This window comes from Lipomyces tetrasporus (genome assembly GCF_029532465.1).
Source record: "Lipomyces tetrasporus strain NRRL Y-64009 chromosome Unknown POJ06scaffold_10, whole genome shotgun sequence".
Classification (NCBI taxonomy): domain Eukaryota; kingdom Fungi; phylum Ascomycota; class Lipomycetes; order Lipomycetales; family Lipomycetaceae; genus Lipomyces; species Lipomyces tetrasporus.
The window spans coordinates 829139-856024 of NW_026611605.1; the positions used below are offsets into that span (position 1 = coordinate 829139).

Below are 26886 nucleotides of genomic sequence, written 5' to 3' on the forward strand. Positions count from 1 at the left end.
CTCAATATTCTATATATCTTCGTGAAGTATAGTAATTCCTTTGAAAATGGAGTGTTCTCAACATTGCCGAAACCATCAAGTATTCGCAACTTTGCAAAGTTACCCTGCCGCAGTCTCCAAGTAACTTATCCAACCTCACTTCGGCCGCACATACAACTCCCCGACCGCATCACTATCCTGGCGCCGAACAGCGATTACCAAGTAGGAGTCCCTACCGGTGGATAATACGATCAGTATACCTCGGACGTTACTCGAATCGGATATTTTTTAGCTGTGGTTGGAAAGTGCAAGGCCTACACGTTCGACCCAGCAAAAGTGCACGGGTCAAAAAGTGTTCGTACTTCTTGCACGAGACAGGGCCGGGCTCGGAACCTGACAGGGATCGATCTTGGATGGTTTGATCGAAATAGTACATGCAACTCCGACGTGATATCGCCCACCCATCGATATTGCTGCGTTTCAATTTTGACGGAAAGTAAGAGGACGGTGATCGTTTTGCCTTGACGATCTCGACAGTAGAGTGCGTGCGACCGAAAGCGACGTCGTCGGGGGCAGATAACGGCATAATTGTGGAAAGCACGGATTAACATGTCGAATGCGAGCAGTGAGCTGTGGAGCAAGAATGAGGAAGAGGTGGAGTTTCCTCCGGGTGAAGGTATGAGTGAGAGCAGTACCGCGGCTGGGAATGCCCCATATGGTGAAAATAGTATGATGGAGGGTGTGGAGAAGTATGGTGGGAAAGGCGATGAGCGGGACGAAGAGGAGGAGGAAGAGGAAGAACAGGAACACGAGCAAGAGGAGCAAGAACAGGAGTTTGAGGAAGAGGAGTCATATTATGGTACGTCAATTAAGTCAAACATAGCGTTTCGGAATTGGGCAAGACTGATGAGGAAAAGAATCCGGCTCGTCGCGATCAGAAATAGAGACATGGATATCAAGTTTTTGTTCCATGCGCGGGCACGAATATTTCGCTGAAGTTACAGAGGATTTCATCGAAGACGATTTCAATCTGACGGGCCTCAGTTCACTGGTCCCGTTCTACAAGGAAGCGCTCGATATGATTCTCGACTACGATCCAGATCCAGGTAAATTCGGTTTCGGTGAGGTACGGTGTGATGTGTTGGGTTGACGTCTGCATAGATGAATCGTCCAGACTGCCGAATATGCCGGTCATTGAAAACTCCGCCGAACAGCTATACGGTCTAATACACGCACGCTTTCTCCTCACACGATCCGGCCTCACAATAATGGTAAGTTGCCTATTCCTAGTCTGTTGGCAAAATTTGAAGTCTAATTCGTCAACTAGGCCGAAAAATACGATCTCCAGCATTTCGGCACATGCCCACGATACCTATGCCACCAAACTCCGGTTCTGCCGATCGGCACAAGCGATCTCCCTGGCAACGACACCGTCAAGCTCTACTGTCCTTCATGCGCGGACATATACTCCCCCATCGGCAAAGAACAGAACGAGGTCGACGGCGCGTACTTTGGGACTAGTTTTGCCGGCTTGTTTTTGAAAACATATACCGACATTCCTGGTCCGTTCGGTGTCGCAAGCGTGAAGATCCTCGCGGCTTCTGCGCCGGAAAAACCTAACGACGACACAACGAATGCTTCCAAAACGAGCGGTGCGACGACCACCACCGGTGCAGGCGGGCAACCTAAATCCGGCGGCGAGACCGAGAACACGAACGGAGACGGAAACGATACTACGACTACCACTAGCACGGCCGTGACGACGACGACAGAGAGTGATATTGACAAGTGGGACATATATGACATGCACCTATTCGGTTTCAAAGTATCCGAACGGTCGAAATCGGGACCGCGGATGCGATGGTTGCGGGAACGGCCGAGAGACGTAAGTGAGTTGGGAATATGACTGTCACGAAGTACATAAACGGGGTATTAAAACCAAGTAAAGAACATTTGAACGAAGACGCAGATTGATGAAGCATGAAAGTTGTGTTTTACGCATCATTTCTTTCCGTTGGTCCTATTTTGTTTTGTTGTTCGCGCGCTGCGATTATGTGTGTTTGGTGTTATATTAATCATCGTGTACAATATGTAAAAACTGCTTTGTGTATCGTGGTCTGTAACTGTCGCCGTAACAATTAACTTCCATGCATTATTAACTTCAAAAGCGGATTCGCTTGATTTTCAATTAGTTATCATATTTTGTATAGATATATTACATATTCAATGTAGTTCGCTTTTACCTAACGATACCACGATATATCTAAAATCCCCACTCGATGATGCTACAATCACACCTCACTGGTCAGCCATCACTACATACTAAACCACAAAAACCATCGTATAGTTAGACCTAAAAAGTCATATACAAAAAGCCAAAGCCAACGAAAATTTGACCCAACTCCAGCAACAAAAGACAGTTATTTGAATGTAAGACAGTTATTTGAATGTAATAGTGTACACAGCGGATCTTTAAGCAGTGGTGTTCAAAGTGCCCTGCGCGTCATGCTCGACCAGTTCATCGAAGGTCTCATTGTCGAGGTTGTTGAGCACGTCCTCATCCTTGTTGTACCGTCTGAAAACGAGGAAGAACACGCAACCGAAGAAAGCGGTGATGATCGCGAGGGATGTGTAGGTCCAGACCATGTCGGGGTCTTTCGCAGTGGGCGAGATGGCTATGCCGAGTGCGGAACCCAAAGCGTTGGTCAACAGGAACATTGACATGACAAAGGACTTCATAGACGAAGGGGCTTTTGTGTATGCGTATTCAAGACCGGTTACCGAGGCGAAGATTTCGGACATGGCGATGAAGAAGTACGCCGGGGTCTGAATCGCGACGTGGACGTTGTTCGGAATCAGGCCGCCTTCGGACGCGTCACAGGCGAGCGGGTATTCGTAGCAAGGACCCGCAGTGTAGATCAGGTGCTGGACGATGGCAGCGTAAGCCATGGCGATAGCCGCGAAGATGAAGCCGAAGAAAATCCGGGTGATGGGCTTGAAGGGAATGCCGACTCTGCGGAGGTACGGATACACGAACGAGTCACAGATGGGGATGAATATGATGATCGCGATGGGGTCGATGTTCTGCATAATATCGTTCGGGATGCCGTGAGTGTCCATCTCACCGGCTTGCGAAATGAAGTTATTCATCATCTGGCCATAAACCACCCAGTAGATTGGGAAGAACACGAAGACCTGGCACGCGATGAGAGCGCGATTGACTTCGTCGACAAAGCGGTCGGTCCAGGGGACGGCGGACATACCGTGCTCGGCACGATAGGACGGCTTAGCAGCGATAATTTTGCGCTTAGTGCTGGCAATACACAGGATACGGAAGGCATTCGGGATGACAGAGCCACGAGGAGGCTTTTTGACGTAGTATGGTCTGCCAATAATCAAGGCGAAAATGCCAATGAAGAAAAACGCAAACGGAAGTAAGTACGCGGCCCAAAATCCGACGTGGAGCTCCAACTCAGTAGTAGCGATAGCAGAGAGCGAGCCGATGTTAATGCACAAGTAGAAAATCATGAACAAGGACTGGATAGTGACAGACGGGTCAACAATGACACGCTCGCCAGTCTTGAGTTCCTTGATGTACCGCTTCGTGTTTGTATACTGCTCGGCAATCAACGGAGACACGTTCGACTTGATACCACCGGTTCCGAGACCGACGACGATCATGGCAGTAATGAGACCACCGAGAGATGCACCACTGTCAATGGCGACAGGAAGTGAGGTCGTGAAGATAATCAACAAACCAACCGCGTAGATGCCAGCGAAGACGGAAATAGTCTTGTACTTGCCCCAGTACTGGTCAGCAATGACGGCACCAAGAATTGGAGTAACGTAAGACCAGAACTGGAAGAAGTAATTGAGAGCCGAGGCCTTACTCTGGCCAAGACCGATGGCACCAGGGCGGAGGCCGCCAGGCGCGTTCTGCATATAGTTCATGAATGGGCCCGTGAGACCTGTCCTTGTTGTCAGTATTATCCAAACAAGGAATATCCAACAACCCCAACTCACCATAGAAGGTAAACCGTTCGCAGAGCTCGACGATAGCGACAAGCCATGCAGCAGGGGGAAGTCGGTCAGCAACACGACGCAGAGTGCGCAGATCGTGTTCCGAAATTTCCTCATCAGAGACCGAGCTATCCGTGTACTTGTTGTCGTAGACGGGAAGCGCGCGCTCCGCGTCAACGATTGAATCACCATTGATATCTTTCTTCGTCGCAAGAGGGTGGTCTGATACTTCCTCGGAGTGGGGACTTTTTTCAGTCATGTCAGTCATGAAGAAATATGACAAGAATGTAAGAACGCAGCGGGTGGGAGTCGCGGGTGGAGAGGAAGTTATGAAGACCGGCGGGCAACGGTCCTTATATATCAATCCCATACAAGGACAGAACCGAGTCCTTGTGTCGTGTGCGAGGTAGCGACAGTGGAAGTGTGACTGGCAACGGCGACCAAAGGAGGACACGCGCAGACTAGGAGTCCAAAAACCACGCGACACTGATAACCAACGCCAGCGGAGACAGTCCCACCCGCCAATTGAAGGAACGAGAAATCCCAAAACTTCGCTCGCGAAAAAAGGTAAAGATAACGTACCTTCTCGTGATGGAGAATGTGTCTAGGTTTGACGAATTTGAGTCGGCCTCGGTGTCGTCGGACGGGAGCGGTAGATACCCAGTGTTCGAAGGGCGAGAGATGCGGCCGGCCATGGTCGACGACAGTCGTACTTGTCTAGAGGACACCGTAGTCAGTACACAGTACACCACCGCGGGTACATAGAGCGCAGGACCACAAAAATAGCTAAACGTATGAACGACAATTTGCAGATGTCTAGAGAGAGAGCACAGGCGATGGAAGCATAGACAGTGTGGCGATATGCGGTTTAGACAGTGCCGCACGAGGTCGACAACCTTAATCCTAGTATGGTACGATGGCAAATGTACTGATCGAATTAAAGGTAGTGGCTGACTTTTGCCGATACCTGCAACAGCAAATTCGCAGATTTCAATGCAAATAAATAATGTTGTTGCTTGCTCAACGTGCTTACTTCACTGCCGACGACCGCGCTTCTCCAATAGCCTCAACGTTGCGCAAATGCAAATACACGCAGCACCTAAAAGCAAAGTCCCGGATAAAGAAGAAGAATGGAAATTCGCTTACTTTCAGGGACAAGGCAGCACGCGGAAGTCAAAGGGATACAAGATGATATAATGGCGGTTTAGCTGTCCGAATAGCGGAGGCTCAGCGGATCAGCCGCTAATCGTGAACAAAGCCGGCGTAAGCGCACAAGCATTGGGCGTTGAAAGAGGCGCAACTCTCATGACATGCATGTTTTCTGCCAGGGACCTACCCTAACCTTGGCTATTGCAATGCGCCCTAACTGCTCCTTCACCACAGATAAAACTACAGTATCTCGCGCCCTTTCTTGGAGAACAAATGAGCAGACGAAAATTTTGCATGGTCCGTAGTTCAGTGAGGCCGTGGATCTCGGAGAAGCGTGCGGCGCAGGGTTCGCGGCTCTTGGCGGCGGTCGGCAATTCGGGTCTACCGTCGGAAAACCGTTTTTGTGCGATCGTGGGCCTGAGCTTGTGCGATGGCCGGTACTGCAACCACCCGAAGTGCGGCGCGCCATCATCACTTTCTTGGGCCCTCCCCGCTTTTGTGATGCCGCTGTGCTTGCAAAATTTTCATGCGCGCCAGATATCGCGATAAGCATCCAACCTTATGCATGGTTTTATGGCCCCCCGGTTAGAGCTTAAATTCCCATGCGGCCGCGGCTCGGCTACTGGCGGACATAGTCATGCCTTTCCATCCTGAAACTGAATCCGTGTAAGCGAGTCTGGCTGGCGACTTAAAAAGGTCAACACCAGCACTAAGATAATTGACGTTTAGATACTTAATCACTGAGTTGCTGCAGAAGATGAAAGGTATTGATCAAGGAAGAATATTAATTGCAGCAAGTCACTGTGACCTTGTCTCGAGAAAATGAACAAAATCTAAAGTATGTCTATTGTCTCCTGTCTGCTTGTCTAATAATCCACTTGGCAGACCATCTAACGATCCCTGTATCCTCCAATACAGTTTCCAGTGCCAGTATTGCATCATGGTATATAGCGGTCCACTAACTTCTCATTGCAGGTAGTTCACAGGGCACGCAAGGTTGGCTCAGCCGACAAACAGCCGCTCCAAGTCGCTATTTTCGCAATTGGTAATGATTTAAGTGTGAAGCATATGATACGACTGTCCCAAAGTGAGCTGAATTAAATGGACGCGAAGTGTAAACACCGCGTACAAGTACATACAGCTCGCCTAGATGCAATCCGTATAGCTGGTGATTTTCAACGTCAGCTAATGGAGCGTTGGCGTTGCAGAGATGATAATTGTACAAATAAGAATAACTTCTGTTTCCTGAGCCTACCGATCCTTCTCGTCATTATAATATCACGGCACCTCAGCGAGATGTGGTCTAATTCCATTGCCAGCGGTGAAGCGACAATTCAATTGCCACCGATAAAGCTACTGCGTTATTGGGAGCAGAATCAAGGCAACATAAATCGTCTCTCTCGGCAACCAGCCAAGCAGACTGCTATACAACAGACTAGGTCTACAATGGAGCGCTTGGCCGAGATGCAACAGCGGATGCAAGAACAAATGCTTCAACAACGAGTTTTTGATCAAATAGAGGCTTTAGAGGAGAAGCAGGAGCGCAGAGAGGAGCGAAATGAGCGACGTGAGGTGCAGAGGGAACAGCGGGAATACTTCTTACAAAATCATATCTATCCCGACTATCTCATGCAACCGCAGTTGCCGCTGCATTCTCCGGGTCAAATGCCATATACGAAGCCATACAAATCCGCTTCCAATTATCCTTTACAGAGCACCACTGTTACGGCGGAAGAGCACGAGGACAGCAAGACTTGAACTAGAACTTGATGGGGCGGAAAACAAGATCCGATTTCTTGAAGCATACAACAAGGAGCGGGGCCGTCAATTTATATCCGTGGACTCCGCTACAGACAAGGTTTAGCTATGTACACTGCTTGTATGGCCGTCTAGGCCTTGTACCACTCCCGTTCGGGGCTGCCAGAAGCCAGATGTCGTCTGCTGACTCTCAACCCGACATCACCTGCGTAGGCAAGAGCCCATGACTGATCATGAGTCGTCCTCATGACTCCATGTCGGAACTCCCGACAACAGGACGCCGATACTTTGGCCCCTTGGATATCTGAGAGGCCGGTGCGTCTCGCGATGACGCTGCGATGATGCGGCTCAGCAGTCAGAGCTTCATGACAACCACCGCAGGACCACAGAACACCACGAGCTCTTCAAGGTCGCAGCAACGCAATTCCCGATTGACGCCGATGAGGACGATTCTGATATCCTGGCCCTATTCTTCAACTGGAAGATATCGAATACACGGAATTCAGATCGGAGAACCAAATGGCAACATGCCAGAGATGTTGTAACCACGCTGGACTGGACTGGACTGGAACTGCACTAGACTGGACTGGACAAGATATATTCTTATTGTACAAGAATACAAGGACTTCTTTCTCGACTTTTAGTGGACAAACCCCTCTATATATACTCGACCAAACACTAAAATAAACAAACTAAATATAGACAAACTAAACATGGGGGCGCAGCTGAAGCGTCACGACACTGCGGCTCACGCGAAGCGGCTGTCGCTCATCGGGTCCATTACAGATGTTGTCTTTAATGATTGGTCTGTTTGCGAACTGCAACAGATGGAGGATGGTATCTCGGCCATGTATCAGCGAGCTGTTCAGGTCGGGATATCAGATGGTTTTGCCCGTGGTTTCCGAGCTGAGCTCCACCTTTTTAAAGCGTACTATCGGCAGCTTAAAGTTAATGAGGCGGCTGCAGTGTTAAATGATCTGGGTGGGGCAAAGGGATCAGTAGGATTTCGAAATCGTGGAGATTCATTAAGGCATATCAATACACAGGCTTTTTACATGACAGCCTTGGGTCCACATGTCCTTGTTCGAGAAGGACTGCTCTTATTTATGATCGCGCGTTCTTGTGATAGTATAAGCCTACTCAATCTGTTTACGGCTCAAAACGTGCCGAATTATGTGTCACATTCGGCACATCTCACCCAGCAGGGTCAGCGATTCAGTGGGAGACGTGACATCCAATTGCTGACGAGTAACGACGGTTACAGTGACCGAATTTTATGTCATAAGTTATACTACAATTTACATATAACTATCAAGTTCTTATAATAGTGATTTAGGCACAGCTCCTGATGTGTTCGCGCTTTCAAGCTCAAGGATGATATGATGCTGTAGTGCCAGTTTTCATGACCAAGAATATGCGAGCGACACCGGGACTTTGATTGCATGTATATATATAAAAAATGAGAACAAAGCCACAAAGCAACGAGGAGAACAGAGCAATAAAGCAGCGAGAAGGACAACGCGAAAATGACGGAATTATTGCATTGTAATGAAATCGGCAAACCTCGATCCTGCCATCGCGACCATTCCCGTCCTAAGTCGCATCAAATAGAGACGGCCATTAAAAGGGAAGATGAAATCATCGATTCCCAGAGATTGCCACGCATCGCCTTGAAAAAATTCACTCACATGAAGGCCAAGTGTTGCCGTAAGATTGTGATGGGGCCTTCTGTCTTCAATCAGGGGCTAAAATAACACTGTGAGCAGCTAGCCTCCACACCTGATCCATGATGCTATTACTCACGAATTTCTCATGGCCATCGGCTCGCCAGACTTCAATGAATGCCTCTGTCACCCCTCCGGCCCAAACGTGATCGCGATAACGAATCTGAGGGAAGTACGAGCCGTCCAAGGGTACAGTTGCATCCGCATGCAGATTCATTGCTTCTTTTTCTCCTGCGACGTCTCCAACATTCTCAAAGGGATGTGTAGGATTTCGGAATCGCGGAGATTCATTAAGGCATATCAATACACAGGCTTTCGCATGACAGCCTTGGATCCACATGTCCTTGTTAGCGAGAAGGGAGTCATAGTTCTGACTGAACCCGACCTCAAATGCGACCGTCGCAAGGCGGGCACCTCCACCAATATATTGGAATAGTCCGTCTGCCTGTTTCACGCTATGTTCATAGCCGCCACCAGATCCCCGTACATCGCTAGATCCAGCATCCACAATTCTGCCTATGCTTTCGGGGCTGTGATGAGAGAGATACTCCTCAATACTGTTCATGGCTTGATGCCTAAGCTCAGAAGCCGCAACTTCATGCAGGCTTTTTGGGATAGTCACCACAGTCACTGTCTCAGTGACACTGTTGTATGACAAGCGTGGGTAGCTACAATATCGAACTCATGAGCTAATATCTGGAAACAAACGCATCTCGTAGGCTAATACCTCTTGTCGTCTAGAAAGAGCTCAGACTTTATCTTAGACCAGCTTTCGTCTAACTCCAAAAACTGGGAATACGGCATCTGAATATCTAATCTCTGCTCTGGTGGATTGCTCTTCAAAAGGTCGAGTGCCTTGTCAAATTTCGAAAGCGATTCCTCGTCTGGGACTGGAGACTTTTCCGTTGAAAGTGTAACTGACATCGCGCTCGATATATCCGTTTTCGATGCTGTGGATTCCGGCGAACGCGCAAGCTTAACGAGTGTTCATCTGATAGATTACGCAACGGCGAAGGACTTTTGTTCACGGGTGTCGATCTGGGGGTGTCGCTGTTGCACGCGGTTGTCGGTCTTGCACGCGACGTATAACCGTAGGAGATCGCGGACGTCCCGGGAAAACTGCATCCATTTTTCCGAAGGAGTTAACAATGTGAAGAGCGAGATGTACACACTTAGGTAATGGAGAAATATCTTGTCACGTTGCTGAGCGGACTGCTCTTATGCTCTTATTTATGATCGCGCGTTCTTGTGATCGTAGAAGCCTAGTCAATCTTGGCAATCTTGGTTTAGGGCTCAAAAAACGTGCCAAATAATTAGCGTGAGCTTGGGACATGTCGCACTCGCCATCCTGGATTTCAAGGGCATAAATTGTTAGTGCTCAGACATACCGTGCAGTCTCTGAATTACACAAGACCGGATCCTGGATCCCAAACTTGTGTTCTGCGATTTTTTTCTTATCGGCCCTATTCGCCGCAGAGAAAATTACCGTCACACTAACTCGAAAACGGCTCCGCTAGTAACATAGCAATCACTTTCGATGAATCTCTGTAAATGACTTCCTAAAGATCACTTGGATTCGTCAGATTCTAATGGAAACTGATTGCACTATCTACTATGGTCATATAACCAATGATGATAGCTGCGGATGAGTGAAGGATCACAGATAAGGATGAACAATCCAATTATATCAATTCTATGAGATGGAGATAATATTTTACACCAGCAGCATCTTGAATTAGTTTAGCCGTTCTAGGTTCGACTATTCATGTCAGAGTCTTATAGGTTGGCATAACCTCATTGCTAACTCGCACAGTGGTCATGCCAATTGAGAGATCGACATCCTTTAAACAATAATCATCCACTAGTTTACACCAAGCTATTTGTCAGTTTGTATTGAGACCGGTGTATGGTAGTCAAATAAACTATGTAAAATATACTCCAACAAGACTGTTTTGTGCGTTTGGCATACCGATCTGCCCGGCTCTCCCGGATAGCCAGATGTAGGAAGTCGCCGTAGGAGTCACATGTGTGGCGTAGAAAGACCCAGTTCCGCTTCATCCACGCCTTTAAAACAGAGAATGTAAGCTCTATCGGATTGAAATCTGGCGAATATGGCGGAAGATAGCGTATTAGATGGGCTTCAGCCTCAATGATCCGCTCAACCTGCGCACCAACATGAACCGACACAATGTCCATAATAATCACAGTGGGACAGCGTCCGCGCCGGTTTACCGCAGGTAGTAGATGTTGTCGTAGCCATAATATAAAATCCTCTGCAGAATAGTATCCGTTCTTGACTCCTATACATGGCAACCAACCATCTAATGTCATTGCCGCGCAGATAGACCAAGTATCACCTCGCCGTAGATCTGCAGGATACCGAGCGTCATCACCAATTGGCGCATATCCATGGTGCCTCCAGCCGGTCTTCTCATTGAATATAGATTCGTCTATAAATACACGATCATCTGCAGCAACGTTGAATATCATCAAGATAGGCCTGGCGTTGGGCGTCCCTGCGGTTTAGAGAGATCCGTCGTAGCTCCTTCCGGCTCCAGTTGCGCCTCAGTGTACGGAAATTGTAGGCTGGCTCACTAGAACTCCACGTTCCTACAGTAGCCACCACACCAATTCCGCCTGCTGACGCCATCCTTGAGATAGAAGGTATTCAAAAAGCGCATTCTCATCGGCTTGAGAGAGCTTCCGGGCCCGGCCGAGCTGCCGGAAGTATGGCTTCCTGACACTGCCATATCGGAGTAGATTAGACTGTATAGAAAATACTGTTCTAGCTGAAACACCACATTCTGCCCCAATTGCTTCAGGTCTCCAACCTAGTAGGAGATAACGTAGTATTTGCGACCGCTGATCGAGAGTCAGGCCATTGCGGGGGTGGTGGAAGCGGGCCTCAGGAGGATACCTCGTGGTCTCCGACCTAGGCCAGTATATTAGTTTCTCATTCTAAAATGTACTAATATAATGAATTACACTGCTCAATTAGGAAACTTGAATAGTTTCTGAAAGCGATGTTTTGGTTGAAATATGAGGATTGTTGTGTTGTGGAGGCATAGATGCGCGTTCTCTTGCGAAAGATTGGTGCGGCTCACCGCCACATGTCAGCCCAACCCTCCACACAGGTCAGACCCTCCCAGTATCTCCACAGTATTCAGCATATTGTCAATCGTGTAATCCACTGCATTCCTACACTGTCGAGTCCTGATACTAGTGGGAATCTGCCAGAATGCCATTACGAATGCCTCTAAATCTGCCGAAATGGCTCGCTCAGAATTCACATCTTCTGAAGCCACCAATTAATAATTACTGCGTCTATCGGGGTGGATATACCGTGATGGTACGGCCAGTCACTTCTTCCTCCTTTGCAATAGAAAAGCGGGTTATCTTCTAGAAAAAATTGTGCTAACATTGTTCTGGTAGATCGTTGGCGGACCGAACAAACGAACAGATTACCATATCAATCAAACGCCAGAATGGTTCTACCAATACAAAGGGCAAATGCTGCTTAAGGTCGTCGATGAGGGCAAGTTCAGGGATATCCACATTAACGAAGGCGATATGTTCTTACTACCAGGTAAGTCCATTGCATTTCACTGGCTTTCGACCCATCCTGCTCTGAACCGGAAGCATTGCTAATGACCCGATGCCTTACAGAAAACGTACCTCACAACCCAGTCAGATTTACAGACACGATCGGCATCGTGATAGAACAGCTCCGCCCTAAAGATTCTGTCGACAAACTACGTTGGTATTGTCAGAACTGCAGGGAAATTGTGCATGAAGACGCGTTTCATTGTACGGATTTGGGCACCCAGATTAAGGATGCGGTGCTTGCTTTTACGGATGATATTGAGAAGCGGACATGTAAGAACTGTGGGACGCTATGCGACGTTAAATAGATGTTTGAGTGGAACGTGTGTGAGTCGGGCGGTTCGGTGGGGAAATCAATAGATTTTTCTATTACGGAAACAGAATTGCAGAGCTATATCTGGTGTTCCAGTCACCTCTATGTCACCTCTATGTCACCTCGGCTTACCCACGCTGCCAACGTTCTCATACGTCCCGCTCAACAAATCCTCCATCCTCTTCATTTCCCACCTAACTTCCTCTTCAAACTCCTTTAACGCTCGCAACTCATTCTGGCCAAACAAAAACCCAAGCATGCCGTCGATCACGCCCGTGACCGCAATCACCGTGGACCCCAACACGACCAGGAACGCGGGCCATCCTTCTTTTACCCAGAAAATACCCAAATGTAACGCCACGACGAGCACAATTGACACCCAAAAGTGGAGTAGCCGGTAATACTGCTGTGCCTGTGCTGTCGGCAGGTAGCTGGCTATGACGTCCAAAATCGATTGGTAACTCGCGATAGGTAAATTCGGAGGTCGCGCGCCCTCCTCTACTTGCTCTTGTCCAGACGCGAGTTTGGATCTTGCGCTAGGTAGTATCCTCAGCACGACGGATACGCCAAAGTGGTCCGACGCAGAGACGTTCAGGCCGGGCAGTTTGTCGACGAACGTTACGTTCACAGCGTCCACTGTCGACAAGTGCGGGGCATGGAAACAATAGTCTAGTCTCTTCGCTTCAGATATGTCCTGATCAGCGCGCCAGGTATTTAGAAGCGAGTCGCATGTAACGCCGAGAGTGGTAATTTGCTCCTCTGGGGTTAGCGACGCAGCAAGAATATGCTCCGTACTGGAACCATGCACAGTTGTCCAGCTATCTTGTAACCCCGCCCGTTGGGTGAGCAAAGCGTATGTCAAACTGTCTGGTCTCGAATTAAAATCGCCAACCGCAATAGCTAAATGGCCCCTCTCCACCGCCGCGCGAATTTGCCTCGCAATTTGCCACGCTTGGGATGTGCGATGACACACATACGACGCGTCACCTGGCCCATACGGCGCATGCATATGAGTATTAAAAACCTCGATCGCGATCCCCGACGGATGCCGTATTATAGCGCTCGCAATTCCTTTTCCGACATACCAATCTCCTCTGAAGAACGCGCTAGGACGGCCGTTGATAGTGTACGGCGTCATACTGACCGATTCTATTGGAAACCGGGACAATAGAACAAGTCCTGACCCAGCTATGATCCCGCTATAAAAGTACTTTGCATAAGGATACCGTTTATGGGTTTGTTGGCGCAGATATTCGTAGTCCGAGGCTACCCAGCATTCTTGAAGAGCCACGATGTCGGCGTCCGACACCGACAATCCATTCGCGATGAAGCGCATACGCGGCTCCCGGAGTTTGGAAACGTACTTTAGACCCCTTGAATTGCGTTAGCATTACTATCCTGCGTTTACACGCATATTAAAAGTAAGGACATACCAGCAATTCAGCGTGAGCATGCGAAATTCGAGGCCGCCTGATCCCACTGTGCGCAGGTCACCGCCAAACGCAACCGACGTCTCTGACGACCGGGGCGACGGGGCCATAGGAAGCAGCGACACCCCAGACATCATAACCCCAGTCGTATCTGCGTATATGATACACTGATATAAAAATTTCTAGATCGACTTGCCGGCTGGGGTCAGGCGGGACGTACGGCTGCGGTATTTACAAAGTTTGGAGGGAGCAAGATGATGTTGCGCGCCCAACTCCTAAAGGACTATACTGCCTAGCGCTACGCCACCCCTGAAAAGTTCTCCAGCCGCATACCCAAATGCTAGACCCAGATTAACGATGACACGAACGACCTCGGCTTATGTTAAACAAAATAACTGTTACAAAGGCATGAAACGAACAAATGAAAACATCGACAACAACGAAAAGCGACTGATTAGATGCACAATCAAAATTCTAACACAGAACGGACAACATTATTCCGGTCAAAGTCGCGCTGATAGTAGCGACATCGTGAGAATAAAACACCAAATGCCAACAAAACCTTTAAACCAACGCTGCCCTATATCGTGACAAACCTTTTATATATAACGAATTTTTGAAATACCATGTAGCACCCATCATGCTAAATTTCCCACCACCGGATTGCTTCACAAAAAAAATCATTGAGAAACTCCTCGACATATTTACACGTTCAAACTGTATCCAACTGGCCATCCTTTCCGCTTGCTGACGAATTTCCTTAGTTCATCGGCGATCAAAACCGTACTTGATATCATAACAATAAGAAGGAGATCCCGGATTTCGAGAGCTTCGGTCTGGAACACCCGCTGAAGGAAGGGTGTATAAATGACTGCCATCTGTCCAAGAATCGACCCACCAACAGCGGCGTTAAAAATCTTATTCGACATGAGTCCGAGCTCGAAGATACTCTTCGACTCCGATCGGCAGCCGAGCGCGTTAAACATATCAAAGAAGACGAAGCAGGTGAAAGTCATTGTCGTATCGCGCGCGGTAACAACGCCGTCCTTCATCTCGAGAACATAGATGAACATAGTACCAACAAAAATGAACGCAGCGGACAGGAGGGTGCGCTTGAATAACTTCGCTGTGAGAATCTTGGCGTCGCGCTGACGTGGTGGACGAGACATGATTTCCGGGTCCACCGGCTCAACTCCGAGAGATTGAGCTGGTGGACCGTCCATAAGAATGTTAATCCACAAAATCTGCATGGCATTCAGGGGATTCGGAAGACCAATAGTAGTAGCCAGAGCTACGAGTGACAGAGCCGCAATGGAGGTGGAGAGCTGGAACGTAAGGAAGTTCTGGATATTGGAAAAAATAGCTTTACCCTCTTCGATCGCCGACAAGATTGTAGAGAAATCGTCGTCTGTAAGAATCATATCCGAAGCCTCCTTCGCAACATCGGTGCCCATGTTTCCCATACTGATACCAATATCAGCCATCTTGAGCGCCGGGGCATCATTGACGCCGTCTCCAGTCATCGCCACGACATCGCCCTTGGACTGGAGCGCACGCACGATCTTCATCTTGTGCTCCGGCGTGGCGCGAGCGATAACAGTGACAGTGCTCATCGCCTCCTGAAGTTCCAACTCACTCATATTCTCGATCAACTCTCCACGCATGATCGCTTTTTCGTTGCCAGTGCCGCCAAAGAGAGGAATACCAATCTGTTGCGCAATTGTCCCGGCAGTGACTTCACTGTCACCAGTTATCATGATGACCTTTACACCACCTTGGGCAAGTTTCCAGATCGATTTAGTGACATTTGACCTAGGTGGGTCGTACATACCCACCATTCCAGCAAACGTGAGTCCGGATGGGTTCTCAGTAGTGTCACCAGTTCCGAGCGCAAATGCAAGAACGCGAAGACCTTCCTTAGCCATTAGCTCAGCAGCATCAATAATCTTCCTCTTGGCAGCCGAGTCGAGAGCGACAGTCTTATTGGAGTTGGTCAGGACGCCATCACAAAAATTGAGAATAACTTCGTAGGCTCCCTTAACGTGGATGGCAGCTGGCGCGGCTGAGGACGCGTCGCCCACCTTGCTGGCAATACCCATCCACTTTCTGGACGACGAGAATGGAGTTTCGTGAGTGCGAACGCGTGTAGGCCGAACGTCTTCCATCTGGAACTTTTCTAGGACTTCACTGAGAGCAATATCCGTTGGCGGACCGTGGAATTTCCGTTCCTCTGGGTCATAGACGGAGTTGTTGCAGTTAGATCCAACCAGCAAGGCGTTTAAGAGCGCATAGTTCGCTTCGGCTGAGACACCATCAGTGACTTCCAACGGCTGAGTCATATCGAACGTCCAGGCCTTGGTGACAGTCATGTGGTTCATGGTGAGAGTACCGGTTTTGTCACTGCAGATCACATTGACACACCCCAGTGTCTCGACTGATGGCAACCTCCGCATGATCGCACGGCGCTTCGCCATTCGAAGGACACCAAGGGCGAGAGTGACGGTAACAATGATAGGGAGACCTTCAGGGATAGCAGCGACGGCCAGCGATACGCCAATAGTAAACATTTCGAGCCATCCACGGCCCTGGATTACACCAACCATGCAGATACATCCAATAACACCAAACGATAAATAAGATAAGTCCTTGCCCAACTTATCCATGCTCTGCTGCAGGGGCGTCTTCGGCTTTGCGATATCGGACATCATCGCGAAAACCTGGCCAAATTCAGTTGACTTACCTGTGCCAATGACGACACCACTACCACGACCATCGCGAACGAGCGTGCCCATGAAGCCGCAGGATCGTCGCTCGTTGACCGGGATGATGGACGGATACTTAGAAGGATCGATAGTCTCCACTGTTTTCTGGACTGGTCGATTCTCGCCAGTCAAATTGGACTCGTCGATTTGCAGGTCGACCGCATTGGTGATACGGACATCAGCAGGTATACGGTCACCAATAGAAAACGTCACTAGATCGCCCGGGACGAGAGTGGTCGCTAGAATGGTGGAGGTGGTCTTCCCCCGGACTAGGTGGGCATGATGCGGGACAAGGCGTGTGAGGGCCTCCAACGACTTCTCCGACCGGTACTCCTGTACGAATCCGACTGCAGTACACGTTAGTGGCTGTACATACGATCACCATTGCAATTGAGCGAAGCATACCGGTGACAACGATCAGGATCGCGAGTGTGATGGAAATCGCGTCGTCGAGGTTGCCCATAAAAAACGAAACCGCAGCCGAAGCCAGTAACAACAGGATTAGCGGATTTTCGTAGAACTGTTGGACAAACCGCCACGCCAAGCTCTCCTTTTTGTCGTCGGCCAGTTCATTGAGACCGTGGATACCGCGTCGGTAGGCGGCGTCCTGGGGCGACTCAAGGCCGCGTTCGAGGGATGTGTGCAGACGAGCAGCCGTCTCCTCCGCTGTGAGAGAACAGTACGTCGCAGAGGGCGACTGAGACACACGTCCCCCGGGGAGGTCCGTCAGCGGAATACCTGGCTCCATGACGGGTGAGGATAATTGAGCCAGATACAAGGAGTCGTGGTCTGAGGAGAGCAGAGGCGAACGGTGCAAGCCAGTACGGTCCTTGTAAGTTGTGGAGTGTCGAAGGCCGCCTATGCACCGCCCTGCCCAACACGCCCACAGATGTCACCCAGTCGTTCTCGGGGTGACTCTTTGTCTTCACTACTCTACTCAGCTCAGCATTAAAAGCAGATATGTCCACCACTACTGGCTGAACAAGAAAACAAGATAGATACAGCACAGATTGTCTATTTCCATGTACAATTTAATTACCGGCCACAGACTATGCGTTCTATTACTTGCTGCGTACCTACACAACCCTGAACAGGCTCTGGCTTCACAGTAGTCTCGACCCGTCAAGGGCACGTGCCATTGGGTGGTGATAGTGAGCCCCAATGGCAGTTGCTCTAAAGAAACTTTCAATGACTTTCGAAAGCATTGCAATGTGCATCCCCCGGATATTCCGGAATCACGCCGGAGATAACAAATGACAATTTCCAAGTGTTTCGTACCGAACCCATTATTTTTGTCTCGCTCACTGACGAGACTCGCGCTCTAAGCAACGTGTCCCAGAACAATGTAAAATCCCTTCGAGAAAACTGTGGGCGACTTACAATATCCAATTTTCGTAGTAAATCATGTAAATACAGGGACGATTATGATAAGCGTAAAATGAATGAACTTCTTACTTCTATTGCTCAAGTTAGTCCACATCGGTTGCCATTACCAATATAATTGGTTCTGATTGTAAGCCAAGCAACTCCTATGCGAGGGTCAATTCGGTAGTGAACGTAACCAAGGGTCGAATTATTAAGACAGATCCAACGATTTTGGGCAAATAGGTAGGCTGTGCTTCGATACGACTTACAGCCCAAGGCTAGGAGCACGAATGGGATTCAGCAACTGGATTCCATCCAGCTAAACATCAATGCCTTGACCACCCTGTTTTACGGCGATTGTACGCATTCTGACTCGCATTCTGGCTCACACGCAACGGAGTAGTCTCGCGTAATCGCTCTCCCATGAGCCCGATACGATCTGTCGCGGTGCTCGGTAGGTCACACGTCCATTGTCGGGATTAAATGTTAACTGGCATCCATTAAGGGGGTGGAATCTCCGGTCTCTCGACCGTGTACTACCTCACCCGCGCTTTGCCGCGCCATGTCCCGATAACTATCTATGAGTCCTCGAAACGACTCGGCGGATATATCCAGAGCACTCAATTTGTGCTGCCGAGTGCCCATCGTAACACAGGCGACGATCACGTTCTATTCGAGCATGGTCCGAGGACGCTTCGCGTCAGTAAACGAGTCAGCTCTGTGAATATTTTCGATCTGGTTAGTTTATTATAGGATTTTGTTTAGCGAGAGCAATTGTTGTAACATTTTTGCAGATTCGGCGACTAAACTTGATAGACGAGCTCATCCTCGTTCCGAAACAATCTCGTGCTGCCAAGAATAGATACATTTTTTACGACGGCAGAATAAACATGATTCCATATTCGGTTCCATCCATGCTGCAATTTTACTTCTCACAACCATTGTTCAGAGGCATGCTGCTCGAAGTGCTACGTGAGCCGTTTCGACAGAATAGACCCAAAGCAGCGGTCGAGACCAATGACGAATCGATCGGTAGCTTTATGACGCGGAGGTTTGGTCCTCGCATAACCGAACGCTTGATATCTGCAGCCATTCACGGGATATATGCAGGTGATATAAACCTCTTGAGTGTAAAGAGTATTTTGGAGTACCTATGGAAGCGAGAAACGACTTGGGGAAGTGTGCTGCCAATTTGGAAGAGGCGGACGACGCTGGAGACCAAAGATCCATACTCTGAGAGGCATAAAGAGCACTTGAAAGCATTGCTCGAAGATAATAAGGAATTTATGGACTCATTGCAGGGCACCAGTATTGTTTCGTTCCGGCACGGCATGCAGTCTCTAGTTGATAGACTACAGGAAGAAGTTTTAAAATCGGGGAATGTCACAGTACGATACGATGATCCAGTTCGGCATCTGGAAAACGTTGTTGATGGAATTACAGTCACGTCAGCTAAGGGAGCACATACATACTCACACGTCTTCTCAGCTCTACCGTCAAGGACACTGGCTGAGCTGACTGAACCGCCGCTGGCAGAGCTTCTACGGAAAATTCCGTCCGTTTCTGTGAACGTGGTCAATTTATTTTTTAGCAAACCCCGGTTACTCCCCGTCACCGGCTTCGGGTATCTCCTTCCGAAAGCCGTTCCTCGGGAAGATAATCCTGAGCGCGCCTTAGGTGTCGTATTCGACTCTGACGCCGTTTCTCGAGACCACGGCGAGGGGGCAATTCCCGGAAGCTTTCAAGACTCTGTCGACGGTACCAAGCTCACTGTCATGCTAGGCGGTCATTGGTGGAACGAAGAAATGCCCGTCAAACAACACGACAAGGCGATCGCGCTCGCGAGACAACTGATTTCACGCCAAATAGGCGTGAATGAAACGCCGGTGCTCGCACAGGCCACGTTCCAGGAAAACTGTATCCCACAGTATGTCGTTGGCCATCATGCAAATCTGCGGGCAATTCATGAGGCTGTGCTGGCGCAGTTCAACGGCAAGCTTATTCTAACTGGCGCTTCATTTTTGGGTGTGTCGGTAAATGACTGCGTTTACAATGCGAGAATTGCGGTCGAGGATACAGTCGCTCGTAACGGAAAAGGAATCTCAGGCTTAGAGGCAAAGGCTCTCTATGATTATTAAGATAAAATTCTACATGAATGAACGTCGAATTAATGCGAGCATACCGTGTCTCGGAGACTATGATTCACCTAAAATTGTGCTCAACTAGTTTACAGTGATTGGCACAGCGCATGTGAACACTCCTTAAAAGACAAAGCATTGAGGCTAAAACATATCTACTGAACCAATGCTAAGCGAAGAGATAGAGCAAATCGGAATTGCTCTTGACGGTCTACATCACGCGGCGGCGAATGCAAGGCCATTCGAAAGCAGTGGCCAAAGTCGGCGAACATTATTTCGAGATATCGAAGCTGCAGATCTCTTCTCAAAGTCCTCTTCATCATCGTGATAGGAACAAATGTATTGATGTCATCGAAAGAGCTTTCTGAAAATAATTTCGACGCAAGTTATCATCAGACGACATGCCAAGATTAACTTTTCGTGACTCTCAATTGAGCTGAGCTGAGTACATCGTCTAATATTTGCGGTTTAGATTACAATTAGTCATGGTTTTGGAATTGCACATAATTTAACTCAGATTATTTGGTTTGCTACATGTATGCGATATTATAATCAGCATTACAGGCGCAAAGATAATCATAATGTATAGTACAGTTATCATAGCTCCTATCTACAAAAGACTTATCGTACACTGCGTCGTCGTTATCGCTCGATCCAGATCTTGACCACTCCGTCCACTCCAGCAGATGCTAATAAATTTTTCGTCGGATGGGCATCGACAGCAAGTACAACATCTAATAGGAGCCATTAATTTAACGCTCTTCTCCGAAAATATAGACCTGACATACCTTTATGACCATCTAGGATCTGGACTACGTCTTTGGTTTGAACGTCCCAAAAGAAAATTCTGCCGTCCTCCGATCCGCTCACACTAAAGCGAAATTAGCCTCGTTCGTACGCTGGCTAGCAAAATTATCACGTACACCCAAACTCCTCTCGTAGTCGAGAATGTCGACACGCAGATAAATTTCTCATTTTTATGGCCCTGGTATGTCTTTACACAACGACCCTTTAAGTAATCCCACAGTCGTACCGCTGAATCCAAGGCTCCGGATAGCAAATACTTCCCATTTGGCGAGAATCGTACACATGATACTGGGGAGTTGTTGTCTTCGATTAGTGTTTTCAGACACTGACCAGTTGCAGTGTCCCACAGACGTCTAGGTCACTGTTAGTCAATATCCACCAATTGCACATAAAGAACTGCACACATTTGACCATCATGACTGCACGACACAATCATAGTCCCATCCCTACTGAAATGAACTGCAGAGACTGGATCCGAATGTGCAGGTAGCGTTCTGAGACAGATCCCCTTCTTAACATCCCATATTTTTATCGATTCGTCAAAACTTCCTGAAGCCACCAGATTACCCTTCGGATTAAAATCAACACTATAAGCATAATTCGTATGCCCCCTTAATGTCCTTAATATTCGTCCCTGACCCATGTTAGCTGACATAACCAAAAGCTTAGGGACACATACAGACATGACGTCCCATATTCGTACAGTCTTATCGTCCGACGCCGACGCAAGCACTTTCGAATCCGGCGACCACACAATGTCGTTTATACCTCTTCCATGTCCTCCAATAGTAGTCTCATACTCGCCGTTGTCAGCATGCCATATCTTGATCGTTTTGTCCGCCGCTATAATGGCCATTAGCCACCCTGTCCTACCAAGCAATCGGCAAACTTACATGACGTCGCAATCCACTGTCCATCTGCGCTGAATTTGACGTTCGTAACGCCAGCTTTATGTCCTTCTAATATAAAGTGAAGCGCATATTTAGGTAGATCCGTACGATCACTGGAAACAGCCGGTCGGGAGTTCGCACTCTCTGTGAAAACAACCGCGTGCCGCAACGCGTCACCTGGGTGAGATGGTAGCTCGCTGTCTGTAGTGTCGCCACTACTGTCAGCTGATCGGTCTATATCCATTTTATCCATATCTCATGGAGCTTCGGTAGATTTCTACCTTCCCAAGAATAGTTCTCCCGGATCGCTCTGAGAGCAAACTCGAGCTGGGTTCAGTTTTCAGGGGCTCTAAGGCTTTGCAGTCGTGAGGGGTAGGGTTTTACGGCCAAAACACTCTCTATTCAATGCTAGTTCTATACGCCAAAAGTACATGCAATCCTCTAACAAGCTCATTTCTTCACTATATGCTGACCATTGTCCAATAACTCAGTTGCCGCCTTCCGCAGCCTGTTCATTATTGCCGCGCCCTCGTCTTCTTCACCTACACCTTCCGCGATAATCAAATCAACGCCAGCATCATCAAGGTCTCTCAAATGTGCGAACAGATTTCTCGAAATCTCGGCCCCAGACTTGCCCAGTTCCTTTACAATGCTGACCTTCTTCTTCATCTCGTCATCCCAAGAAGTAAGGTTGAATGAACGGGACGGCAATACGCCAATTTTTAGATCCCCGGTTAAGTCACGTAAATATTTGGCAACCTGTCCACCACTGCCATCTCCCTGTCCTACAAAAACCACAACCTTTGCCTTGGGAGAATAATGCCGATACTTCATCCCCGGAGTACGGACTTTCTCATCTCGTCCAGCTTCACTCTTGCCCGTGACGACATCTTTCCACAATGGTCCACCATACTTCCTAATATCCTCAATACTGACACCACCTGGGCGTAATACTGCAGGAGGAGAAACAGTCCCGTCAATAACTGTGCTTTCTAATCCAACATTACAAGGCCCACCGTCCAAAATTAATGGAATCCGTCCAGCCATGTCAGTGAAGACGTGCATCGCGGTCGTTGGACTTGGTCTCGAAGAGGCATTAGCGGAAGGCGCGGCGATTGGTGTGTCAGTTATCGCTATCAATGCTCGCGCAACAGGATGCGATGGCATTCGCACGCCAAATGTGGTTTGACCAGGTGTGCATGCCGGACTAACAGCAGGTGTTTCGGTCCCATCTTTGTTTCTAATCGGATCGGGAAGCGGCAATATAATCGTCAATGGTCCGGGCCAAAATTTCTGAACGAGAGGTTCATAAACTTCAGGTACTTTGGTATGTAGTACTCGTTGCAGTTGCGAGACCGAGCTAATGTGTACGATCAACGGATTATCAGAAGGCCGATTCTTGGCGGCAAATATTTGTCGGACTGCTGTACTTGACAACGCCGATGCGCCGAGTCCATATACCGTTTCGGTCGGAAATGCGACGGGGGCTATATGTTTTGTGATAATGTCGGCGGCTTTATGGAGGTTGGCGAATGTCACTGAGGATTGTTGGATGCAGGGCACGTCTGCTTCTCGTGGGAAGTCGATGTCGGACAGAACTACAGGGAGAATCTCTGTCGTAAATGGGGCCGGCGAAGCTGACGATGCCATTGTGACTCTGAAGATTTTAAGACCGCAGAGTCTACGGTGTGATAGGCAGTGTCTGTTGAAAGAATTCGTGATGGCGCTGGTATAAATCTTCCCTTCCACTGATTAATATCAAGGGCTAAACGCCATACCAATTGCAAACTATTAAATAATTCTCTAGCTTTCACGTCGATTAGGCGGGATCGTGTAGCAGCCCCGGAATGTAACTGGCAGGAACCTATCAATCGCTGCTTGTCGGGGTCTGATGAACCGACTTGTTTGACTTGTTCGAGTTGCAGCGCCGATTCTGCTTTACCTGCTTTGTTTAATACAATGATGTGCGGCAAGATGTGAGTCTATCACATAGAAAGTCACTGATTTGCGAGTCTGTCCGGTCGCGTTACAGTAAATTATTGGAACAATTTCCCTTAGAAATTTTATATCGACTGCTACTGATTAAAGTTATTGCTATGAATTCCTTGAACCCTGACCCCAAGGTGCTTTCTCAACCAGCGTTAACGAGCCGAAGATCTAACAATATTCGTGAAGTACGCATGTTTGCGAGGGCGCGTTGCATGGCCACATACATACGTATAGTACTTGCAATTTATTGGATCAGGAATTGGCACGGAACAGCGAGTCGCAGACATCTGTGTTCCAGCCTTTTGGTATCGGCCAAAGACGCTGAAGCAGCATCACACTTTCTATGAGCGTAATATATTGCCACATCATGACAACTCCTCCATGGTCAAATTTTGGCGTCCTCAATGAAAGTTCATAAACATCATACCCTTCACATGCATCCCTATGTTACATAAAATCTAGTTGACTTGGTCGCCTATACTACATCTCGTCCACACGGATCGCGGCTGCTCGTTTGCGTTCTTCTTCGGTCAAGACCCACTCGATACCACCGGCCTCTAATTCCTGCTCGTCCAATCCAAGTACCATAACCAGCTGCGCGACTCTGATAAACCTCTCTCTCAGAAAATACCATTTTCCTTGGGACACATGAGAAATAATACCAGCTACGTCTCGTTCCAGCTGTATGGCTCCAAGCTCGTTCACGCGGCCTGTCATCGCCCATACGCGCTTTTCTAACAACGAGGAAACATGCTCGCTCGTCACGCTCAGTAGGCGGGAATAATTTTTTTCTGTCAGGATCTTTCGACTGGGATGCATTAGAGCGTCCCAACCGTAGGCGAACCTCAGACGAACGAGATCAGCTTGCTGCTGTGAGAGCGAATCATCTGGGTCGTCTGTACTTCCGGATCCATGTGGCATATAGGTTGCTTCTTTGAAAGACTCTGAAAGCAGTGGTCGCAAGCGGGGCTTAACAACTTGCACAAAAATAACTTGTATACCGTCGTGCAGTAGCTCCTTGACCCGAGAATCAAACGAGCTAGAAAGACCTTTAAGTGCAGAGGTAACTTGTGCGTGCTCGTCCCCAAAGGGAAACACCGAAACGACTTCCCCGTCTCCGCACGATGCCACAACGGTTGCAATGATACGTTCTATATATTCAGTGGCAACGTCCAAATTGTTTAGAAGAACCAGGAAACCATTGACCTTGTCTTCAGGAGGTGGTGGAGGAGGACCATTGCCAGATGACGTGCCAGCTGCCTTCGGATAGGTCTCGTCACGCATTTTTCGCTGAATCATGCCAACTAGATCGGATTCCAACACTCGTCGCACGTTACCAATGACATTCTTAATGAGATGCGCATGGCCGGTAGAGACTGTTCGCTCCAGAACTGCGTTCAAAACGTACATAACATCATCGATCGCAGAAGTAATCAGCGGTGAAGAAGGGGAAGGTTCTGGTGCCAGACGTTTCAGATTTGGTGCCTCGTCTAGCTGAAACGCCTTTTCGACGGATCGTCGGAAGAAAAACGTAGCCATTGATTCGAATACGGATGCTACTCTTGTATTCATTTTCAAGTAGAGCTTGCTGTCAGGTAGTATTGGAGGGATTTTCAATGCCGTCGCAGACTTCTTCTCCGAATTCGGTTTCTCACGTTCAGCCTTGGGCTCTTGGGCCCACCATTTAATAGCCAAGAACTTGCAATACAAGCTCCATCGTCCAATCATAACTGCGCATTCGTTCAGAAGAGTGTCGATGTCTTGTACGTTTATGCCGGCATCGGTTCCTACTGCTGGGCTCATTGATCTCATTCCCATATTCATTCCCATGCCGAAGCTCTGAACTAAGAAGCTGAATGCGTAGCTTTTGATATCTGACAGACGTCTATTGATATTGCGATCATCGAAATAAGTGTCGACGATGATTCCACCCTGAGTATCCGCTTCGAGTTGGATACGTTCAATAACTCGCTGCATCTTACCACGGCCATAGTATCTTTCAACTATCGGACTATGTTGGTCGACAATAGTAGCAATATTCTCGAATAACCGTGATAGTGCCATCCCAAAAAATAGTGGACCTTCAACTAATTGCCGTTAGTCTAAATCGTAAGATACTCCTACATGTACATACTCTCACTGCTCATGAGCTCCCGGCTCTGACTGGCAATAATGGTACAGACAAACTTGGCGTAAACATCTAAACCCTCTTTTTCCTTCCCTATTAACGGGAATAATTTGAAAAACCTGGTGATCTTTTCGACGTCTTTGGCCTTTGCTGCAGCTTCAAACTCCTTTAAAAACAGTGCACCAAATGATTCCGTCGCATTCTGCAGCGCAATAGCGGGACTTTCTGGATTCTCCTCCGTGGGGACCATGACCTCTGCAAATCGTCCCTTTACTAACTCCGGAGGCAGTTTCGAAGCCCGGTGTATATGTTGAGCAACCGCTTCCCAATCTCTCACTTGCGTCGCGTCGTAGATACCGATAATGCATGACTTCAGCTCCTGCGTCTTGACAGCGTAATCCAAGGCCTGCTGCACGCGCGATTGCTCCTTATCCAATTGGCGCACTTTCTGTGATATCCTCGACGCCACGAACGAAGCATCGGATATCATCTTTGTCAGACTTCGCGCAGTCTGTTGAGGCGTGCTGAGAGATGCACCAAGGATATCTAACCGCTGCAGTGAGAACGAGAGCGGACCTGTCTGCGACTCGTATAAGGCCGTCATTCGTGCTGTCACTGCCTCCGATTCGGCGTGCAAGTGACTCATCGAGGCAACCAATTCATCGTAGGTGACGCATTGCGAGATATCGGGCGGTGGATCGTCCGCCATCTTGGTGTGCTCTGGACTTGGACTCTGTAGATGGTGTAGCCGCTCTAATGATGCGCGGCCTCAGCTCGAAGACGACTGGAGCCGCTCAAATTGAGTTTCAATTATGAACTCTAAACAGGCCC

The 26886-nt window shown here is 48.4% G+C and overlaps 12 protein-coding genes across 12 annotated transcripts; 5 read left to right on the forward strand and 7 right to left on the reverse strand.

Moving 5' to 3' along the window:
• Positions 1 to 407: 407 nt before the first annotated feature.
• On the forward strand, positions 408 to 2168 carry POJ06DRAFT_26355 (casein kinase II regulatory subunit-domain-containing protein). The gene is made up of 4 exons (XM_056188898.1): positions 408 to 838; positions 897 to 1085; positions 1141 to 1250; positions 1307 to 2168. The coding sequence occupies exons 1-4, from the start codon at positions 589 to 591 to the stop codon at positions 1883 to 1885; spliced, it is 1128 nt and encodes a 375-aa protein (XP_056041429.1). The 5' UTR covers positions 408 to 588; the 3' UTR covers positions 1886 to 2168.
• A 283-nt stretch (positions 2169 to 2451) lies between these two features.
• Positions 2452 to 4694, reverse strand: POJ06DRAFT_270795 (POT family-domain-containing protein; the record flags this gene model as incomplete). The annotated part of the gene is made up of 3 exons (XM_056189465.1): positions 2452 to 3947; positions 4003 to 4244; positions 4582 to 4694. The coding sequence occupies 3 exons, from the start codon at positions 4692 to 4694 to the stop codon at positions 2452 to 2454; spliced, it is 1851 nt and encodes a 616-aa protein (XP_056041430.1).
• Positions 4695 to 6444: 1750 nt separating this feature from the next.
• Positions 6445 to 7128, forward strand: POJ06DRAFT_285814 (uncharacterized protein; the record flags this gene model as incomplete). The annotated part of the gene is made up of 1 exon (XM_056190208.1): positions 6445 to 7128. The coding sequence occupies one exon, from the start codon at positions 6445 to 6447 to the stop codon at positions 6904 to 6906; it is 462 nt and encodes a 153-aa protein (XP_056041431.1). The 3' UTR covers positions 6907 to 7128.
• Positions 7129 to 7482: 354 nt separating this feature from the next.
• On the forward strand, positions 7483 to 8231 carry POJ06DRAFT_303434 (uncharacterized protein; the record flags this gene model as incomplete). The annotated part of the gene is made up of 1 exon (XM_056190803.1): positions 7483 to 8231. Exon 1 carries the CDS (start codon positions 7620 to 7622, stop codon positions 8229 to 8231), a length of 612 nt encoding a protein of 203 aa, XP_056041432.1. The 5' UTR covers positions 7483 to 7619.
• An 86-nt stretch (positions 8232 to 8317) lies between these two features.
• POJ06DRAFT_26405 (uncharacterized protein) lies at positions 8318 to 9903 on the reverse strand. Its single transcript, XM_056188967.1, has 3 exons — positions 9358 to 9903; positions 8710 to 9298; positions 8318 to 8651 (listed from the first exon to the last, which is right to left on the reverse strand). Exons 1-3 carry the CDS (start codon positions 9552 to 9554, stop codon positions 8442 to 8444), a joined length of 996 nt encoding a protein of 331 aa, XP_056041433.1. The 5' UTR covers positions 9555 to 9903; the 3' UTR covers positions 8318 to 8441.
• A 1850-nt stretch (positions 9904 to 11753) lies between these two features.
• Positions 11754 to 12603, forward strand: POJ06DRAFT_26425 (3-hydroxyanthranilic acid dioxygenase). The gene is made up of 3 exons (XM_056188989.1): positions 11754 to 11979; positions 12063 to 12216; positions 12270 to 12603. The coding sequence occupies exons 1-3, from the start codon at positions 11869 to 11871 to the stop codon at positions 12539 to 12541; spliced, it is 537 nt and encodes a 178-aa protein (XP_056041434.1). The 5' UTR covers positions 11754 to 11868; the 3' UTR covers positions 12542 to 12603.
• On the reverse strand, positions 12603 to 14301 carry POJ06DRAFT_26422 (Endonuclease/exonuclease/phosphatase). The gene is made up of 2 exons (XM_056188985.1): positions 13980 to 14301; positions 12603 to 13919 (listed from the first exon to the last, which is right to left on the reverse strand). The coding sequence occupies exons 1-2, from the start codon at positions 14111 to 14113 to the stop codon at positions 12665 to 12667; spliced, it is 1389 nt and encodes a 462-aa protein (XP_056041435.1). The 5' UTR covers positions 14114 to 14301; the 3' UTR covers positions 12603 to 12664.
• A 26-nt stretch (positions 14302 to 14327) lies between these two features.
• On the reverse strand, positions 14328 to 17549 carry POJ06DRAFT_214568 (uncharacterized protein). Its single transcript, XM_056185500.1, has 2 exons — positions 17144 to 17549; positions 14328 to 17085 (listed from the first exon to the last, which is right to left on the reverse strand). Exons 1-2 carry the CDS (start codon positions 17484 to 17486, stop codon positions 14681 to 14683), a joined length of 2748 nt encoding a protein of 915 aa, XP_056041436.1. The 5' UTR covers positions 17487 to 17549; the 3' UTR covers positions 14328 to 14680.
• Positions 17550 to 18188: 639 nt separating this feature from the next.
• Positions 18189 to 20324, forward strand: POJ06DRAFT_26456 (uncharacterized protein). Its single transcript, XM_056189014.1, has 3 exons — positions 18189 to 18557; positions 18609 to 18841; positions 18898 to 20324. The coding sequence occupies exons 1-3, from the start codon at positions 18527 to 18529 to the stop codon at positions 20239 to 20241; spliced, it is 1608 nt and encodes a 535-aa protein (XP_056041437.1). The 5' UTR covers positions 18189 to 18526; the 3' UTR covers positions 20242 to 20324.
• A 402-nt stretch (positions 20325 to 20726) lies between these two features.
• POJ06DRAFT_26430 (WD40-repeat-containing domain protein) lies at positions 20727 to 22246 on the reverse strand. Its single transcript, XM_056188996.1, has 6 exons — positions 21942 to 22246; positions 21728 to 21891; positions 21453 to 21682; positions 21165 to 21401; positions 21030 to 21112; positions 20727 to 20975 (listed from the first exon to the last, which is right to left on the reverse strand). The coding sequence occupies exons 1-6, from the start codon at positions 22189 to 22191 to the stop codon at positions 20884 to 20886; spliced, it is 1056 nt and encodes a 351-aa protein (XP_056041438.1). The 5' UTR covers positions 22192 to 22246; the 3' UTR covers positions 20727 to 20883.
• Positions 22247 to 22321: 75 nt separating this feature from the next.
• Positions 22322 to 23991, reverse strand: POJ06DRAFT_260632 (DHBP synthase RibB-like alpha/beta domain-containing protein). Its single transcript, XM_056188510.1, has one exon. It carries the CDS (start codon positions 23586 to 23588, stop codon positions 22389 to 22391), a length of 1200 nt encoding a protein of 399 aa, XP_056041439.1. The 5' UTR covers positions 23589 to 23991; the 3' UTR covers positions 22322 to 22388.
• On the reverse strand, positions 23992 to 26792 carry POJ06DRAFT_214577 (COG4 transport protein-domain-containing protein). The gene is made up of 2 exons (XM_056185501.1): positions 26062 to 26792; positions 23992 to 26014 (listed from the first exon to the last, which is right to left on the reverse strand). The coding sequence occupies exons 1-2, from the start codon at positions 26762 to 26764 to the stop codon at positions 24408 to 24410; spliced, it is 2310 nt and encodes a 769-aa protein (XP_056041440.1). The 5' UTR covers positions 26765 to 26792; the 3' UTR covers positions 23992 to 24407.
• Positions 26793 to 26886: the final 94 nt, after the last annotated feature.

Excerpts from the sequence above, each read along its gene's own strand:
- POJ06DRAFT_26355 (XM_056188898.1), top strand. The coding sequence starts at position 589 with ATGTCGAATGCGAGCAGTGAGCTGTGGAGCAAGAATGAGGAAGAGGTG. Across the intron at positions 1,086-1,140 it reads CGACTACGATCCAGATCCAG|ATGAATCGTCCAGACTGCCG; the intron begins GTAAATTCGGTT and ends ACGTCTGCATAG. Across the intron at positions 1,251-1,306 it reads GATCCGGCCTCACAATAATG|GCCGAAAAATACGATCTCCA; the intron begins GTAAGTTGCCTA and ends TTCGTCAACTAG.
- POJ06DRAFT_26405 (XM_056188967.1), bottom strand. The coding sequence starts at position 9,554 with ATGTCAGTTACACTTTCAACGGAAAAGTCTCCAGTCCCAGACGAGGAA. Across the intron at positions 9,299-9,357 it reads CTCTTTCTAGACGACAAGAG|CTACCCACGCTTGTCATACA; the intron begins GTATTAGCCTAC and ends TCGATATTGTAG. Across the intron at positions 8,652-8,709 it reads CCGATGGCCATGAGAAATTC|CCCCTGATTGAAGACAGAAG; the intron begins GTGAGTAATAGC and ends GTGTTATTTTAG.
- POJ06DRAFT_26425 (XM_056188989.1), top strand. The coding sequence starts at position 11,869 with ATGCCATTACGAATGCCTCTAAATCTGCCGAAATGGCTCGCTCAGAAT. Across the intron at positions 11,980-12,062 it reads GGGGTGGATATACCGTGATG|ATCGTTGGCGGACCGAACAA; the intron begins GTACGGCCAGTC and ends TTGTTCTGGTAG. Across the intron at positions 12,217-12,269 it reads CGATATGTTCTTACTACCAG|CATTGCTAATGACCCGATGC; the intron begins GTAAGTCCATTG and ends CTGAACCGGAAG.
- POJ06DRAFT_26422 (XM_056188985.1), bottom strand. The coding sequence starts at position 14,113 with ATGATGTCTGGGGTGTCGCTGCTTCCTATGGCCCCGTCGCCCCGGTCG. Across the intron at positions 13,920-13,979 it reads ATGCTCACGCTGAATTGCTG|GGGTCTAAAGTACGTTTCCA; the intron begins GTATGTCCTTAC and ends ACGCAATTCAAG.
- POJ06DRAFT_214568 (XM_056185500.1), bottom strand. The coding sequence starts at position 17,486 with ATGGAGCCAGGTATTCCGCTGACGGACCTCCCCGGGGGACGTGTGTCT. Across the intron at positions 17,086-17,143 it reads GATCCTGATCGTTGTCACCG|TCGGATTCGTACAGGAGTAC; the intron begins GTATGCTTCGCT and ends CGTGTACTGCAG.
- POJ06DRAFT_26456 (XM_056189014.1), top strand. The coding sequence starts at position 18,527 with ATGAGCCCGATACGATCTGTCGCGGTGCTCG. Across the intron at positions 18,558-18,608 it reads ACGATCTGTCGCGGTGCTCG|GGGGTGGAATCTCCGGTCTC; the intron begins GTAGGTCACACG and ends GCATCCATTAAG. Across the intron at positions 18,842-18,897 it reads CTGTGAATATTTTCGATCTG|ATTCGGCGACTAAACTTGAT; the intron begins GTTAGTTTATTA and ends ACATTTTTGCAG.
- POJ06DRAFT_26430 (XM_056188996.1), bottom strand. The coding sequence starts at position 22,191 with ATGGATAAAATGGATATAGACCGATCAGCTGACAGTAGTGGCGACACT. Across the intron at positions 21,683-21,727 it reads GAATATGGGACGTCATGTCT|GGACGAATATTAAGGACATT; the intron begins GTATGTGTCCCT and ends AACATGGGTCAG. Across the intron at positions 21,113-21,164 it reads ACTACGAGAGGAGTTTGGGT|TGTGAGCGGATCGGAGGACG; the intron begins GTACGTGATAAT and ends ATTTCGCTTTAG.
- POJ06DRAFT_260632 (XM_056188510.1), bottom strand. The coding sequence starts at position 23,588 with ATGGCATCGTCAGCTTCGCCGGCCCCATTTACGACAGAGATTCTCCCT.
- POJ06DRAFT_214577 (XM_056185501.1), bottom strand. The coding sequence starts at position 26,764 with ATGGCGGACGATCCACCGCCCGATATCTCGCAATGCGTCACCTACGAT. Across the intron at positions 26,015-26,061 it reads GGAGCTCATGAGCAGTGAGA|TTGAAGGTCCACTATTTTTT; the intron begins GTATGTACATGT and ends AACGGCAATTAG.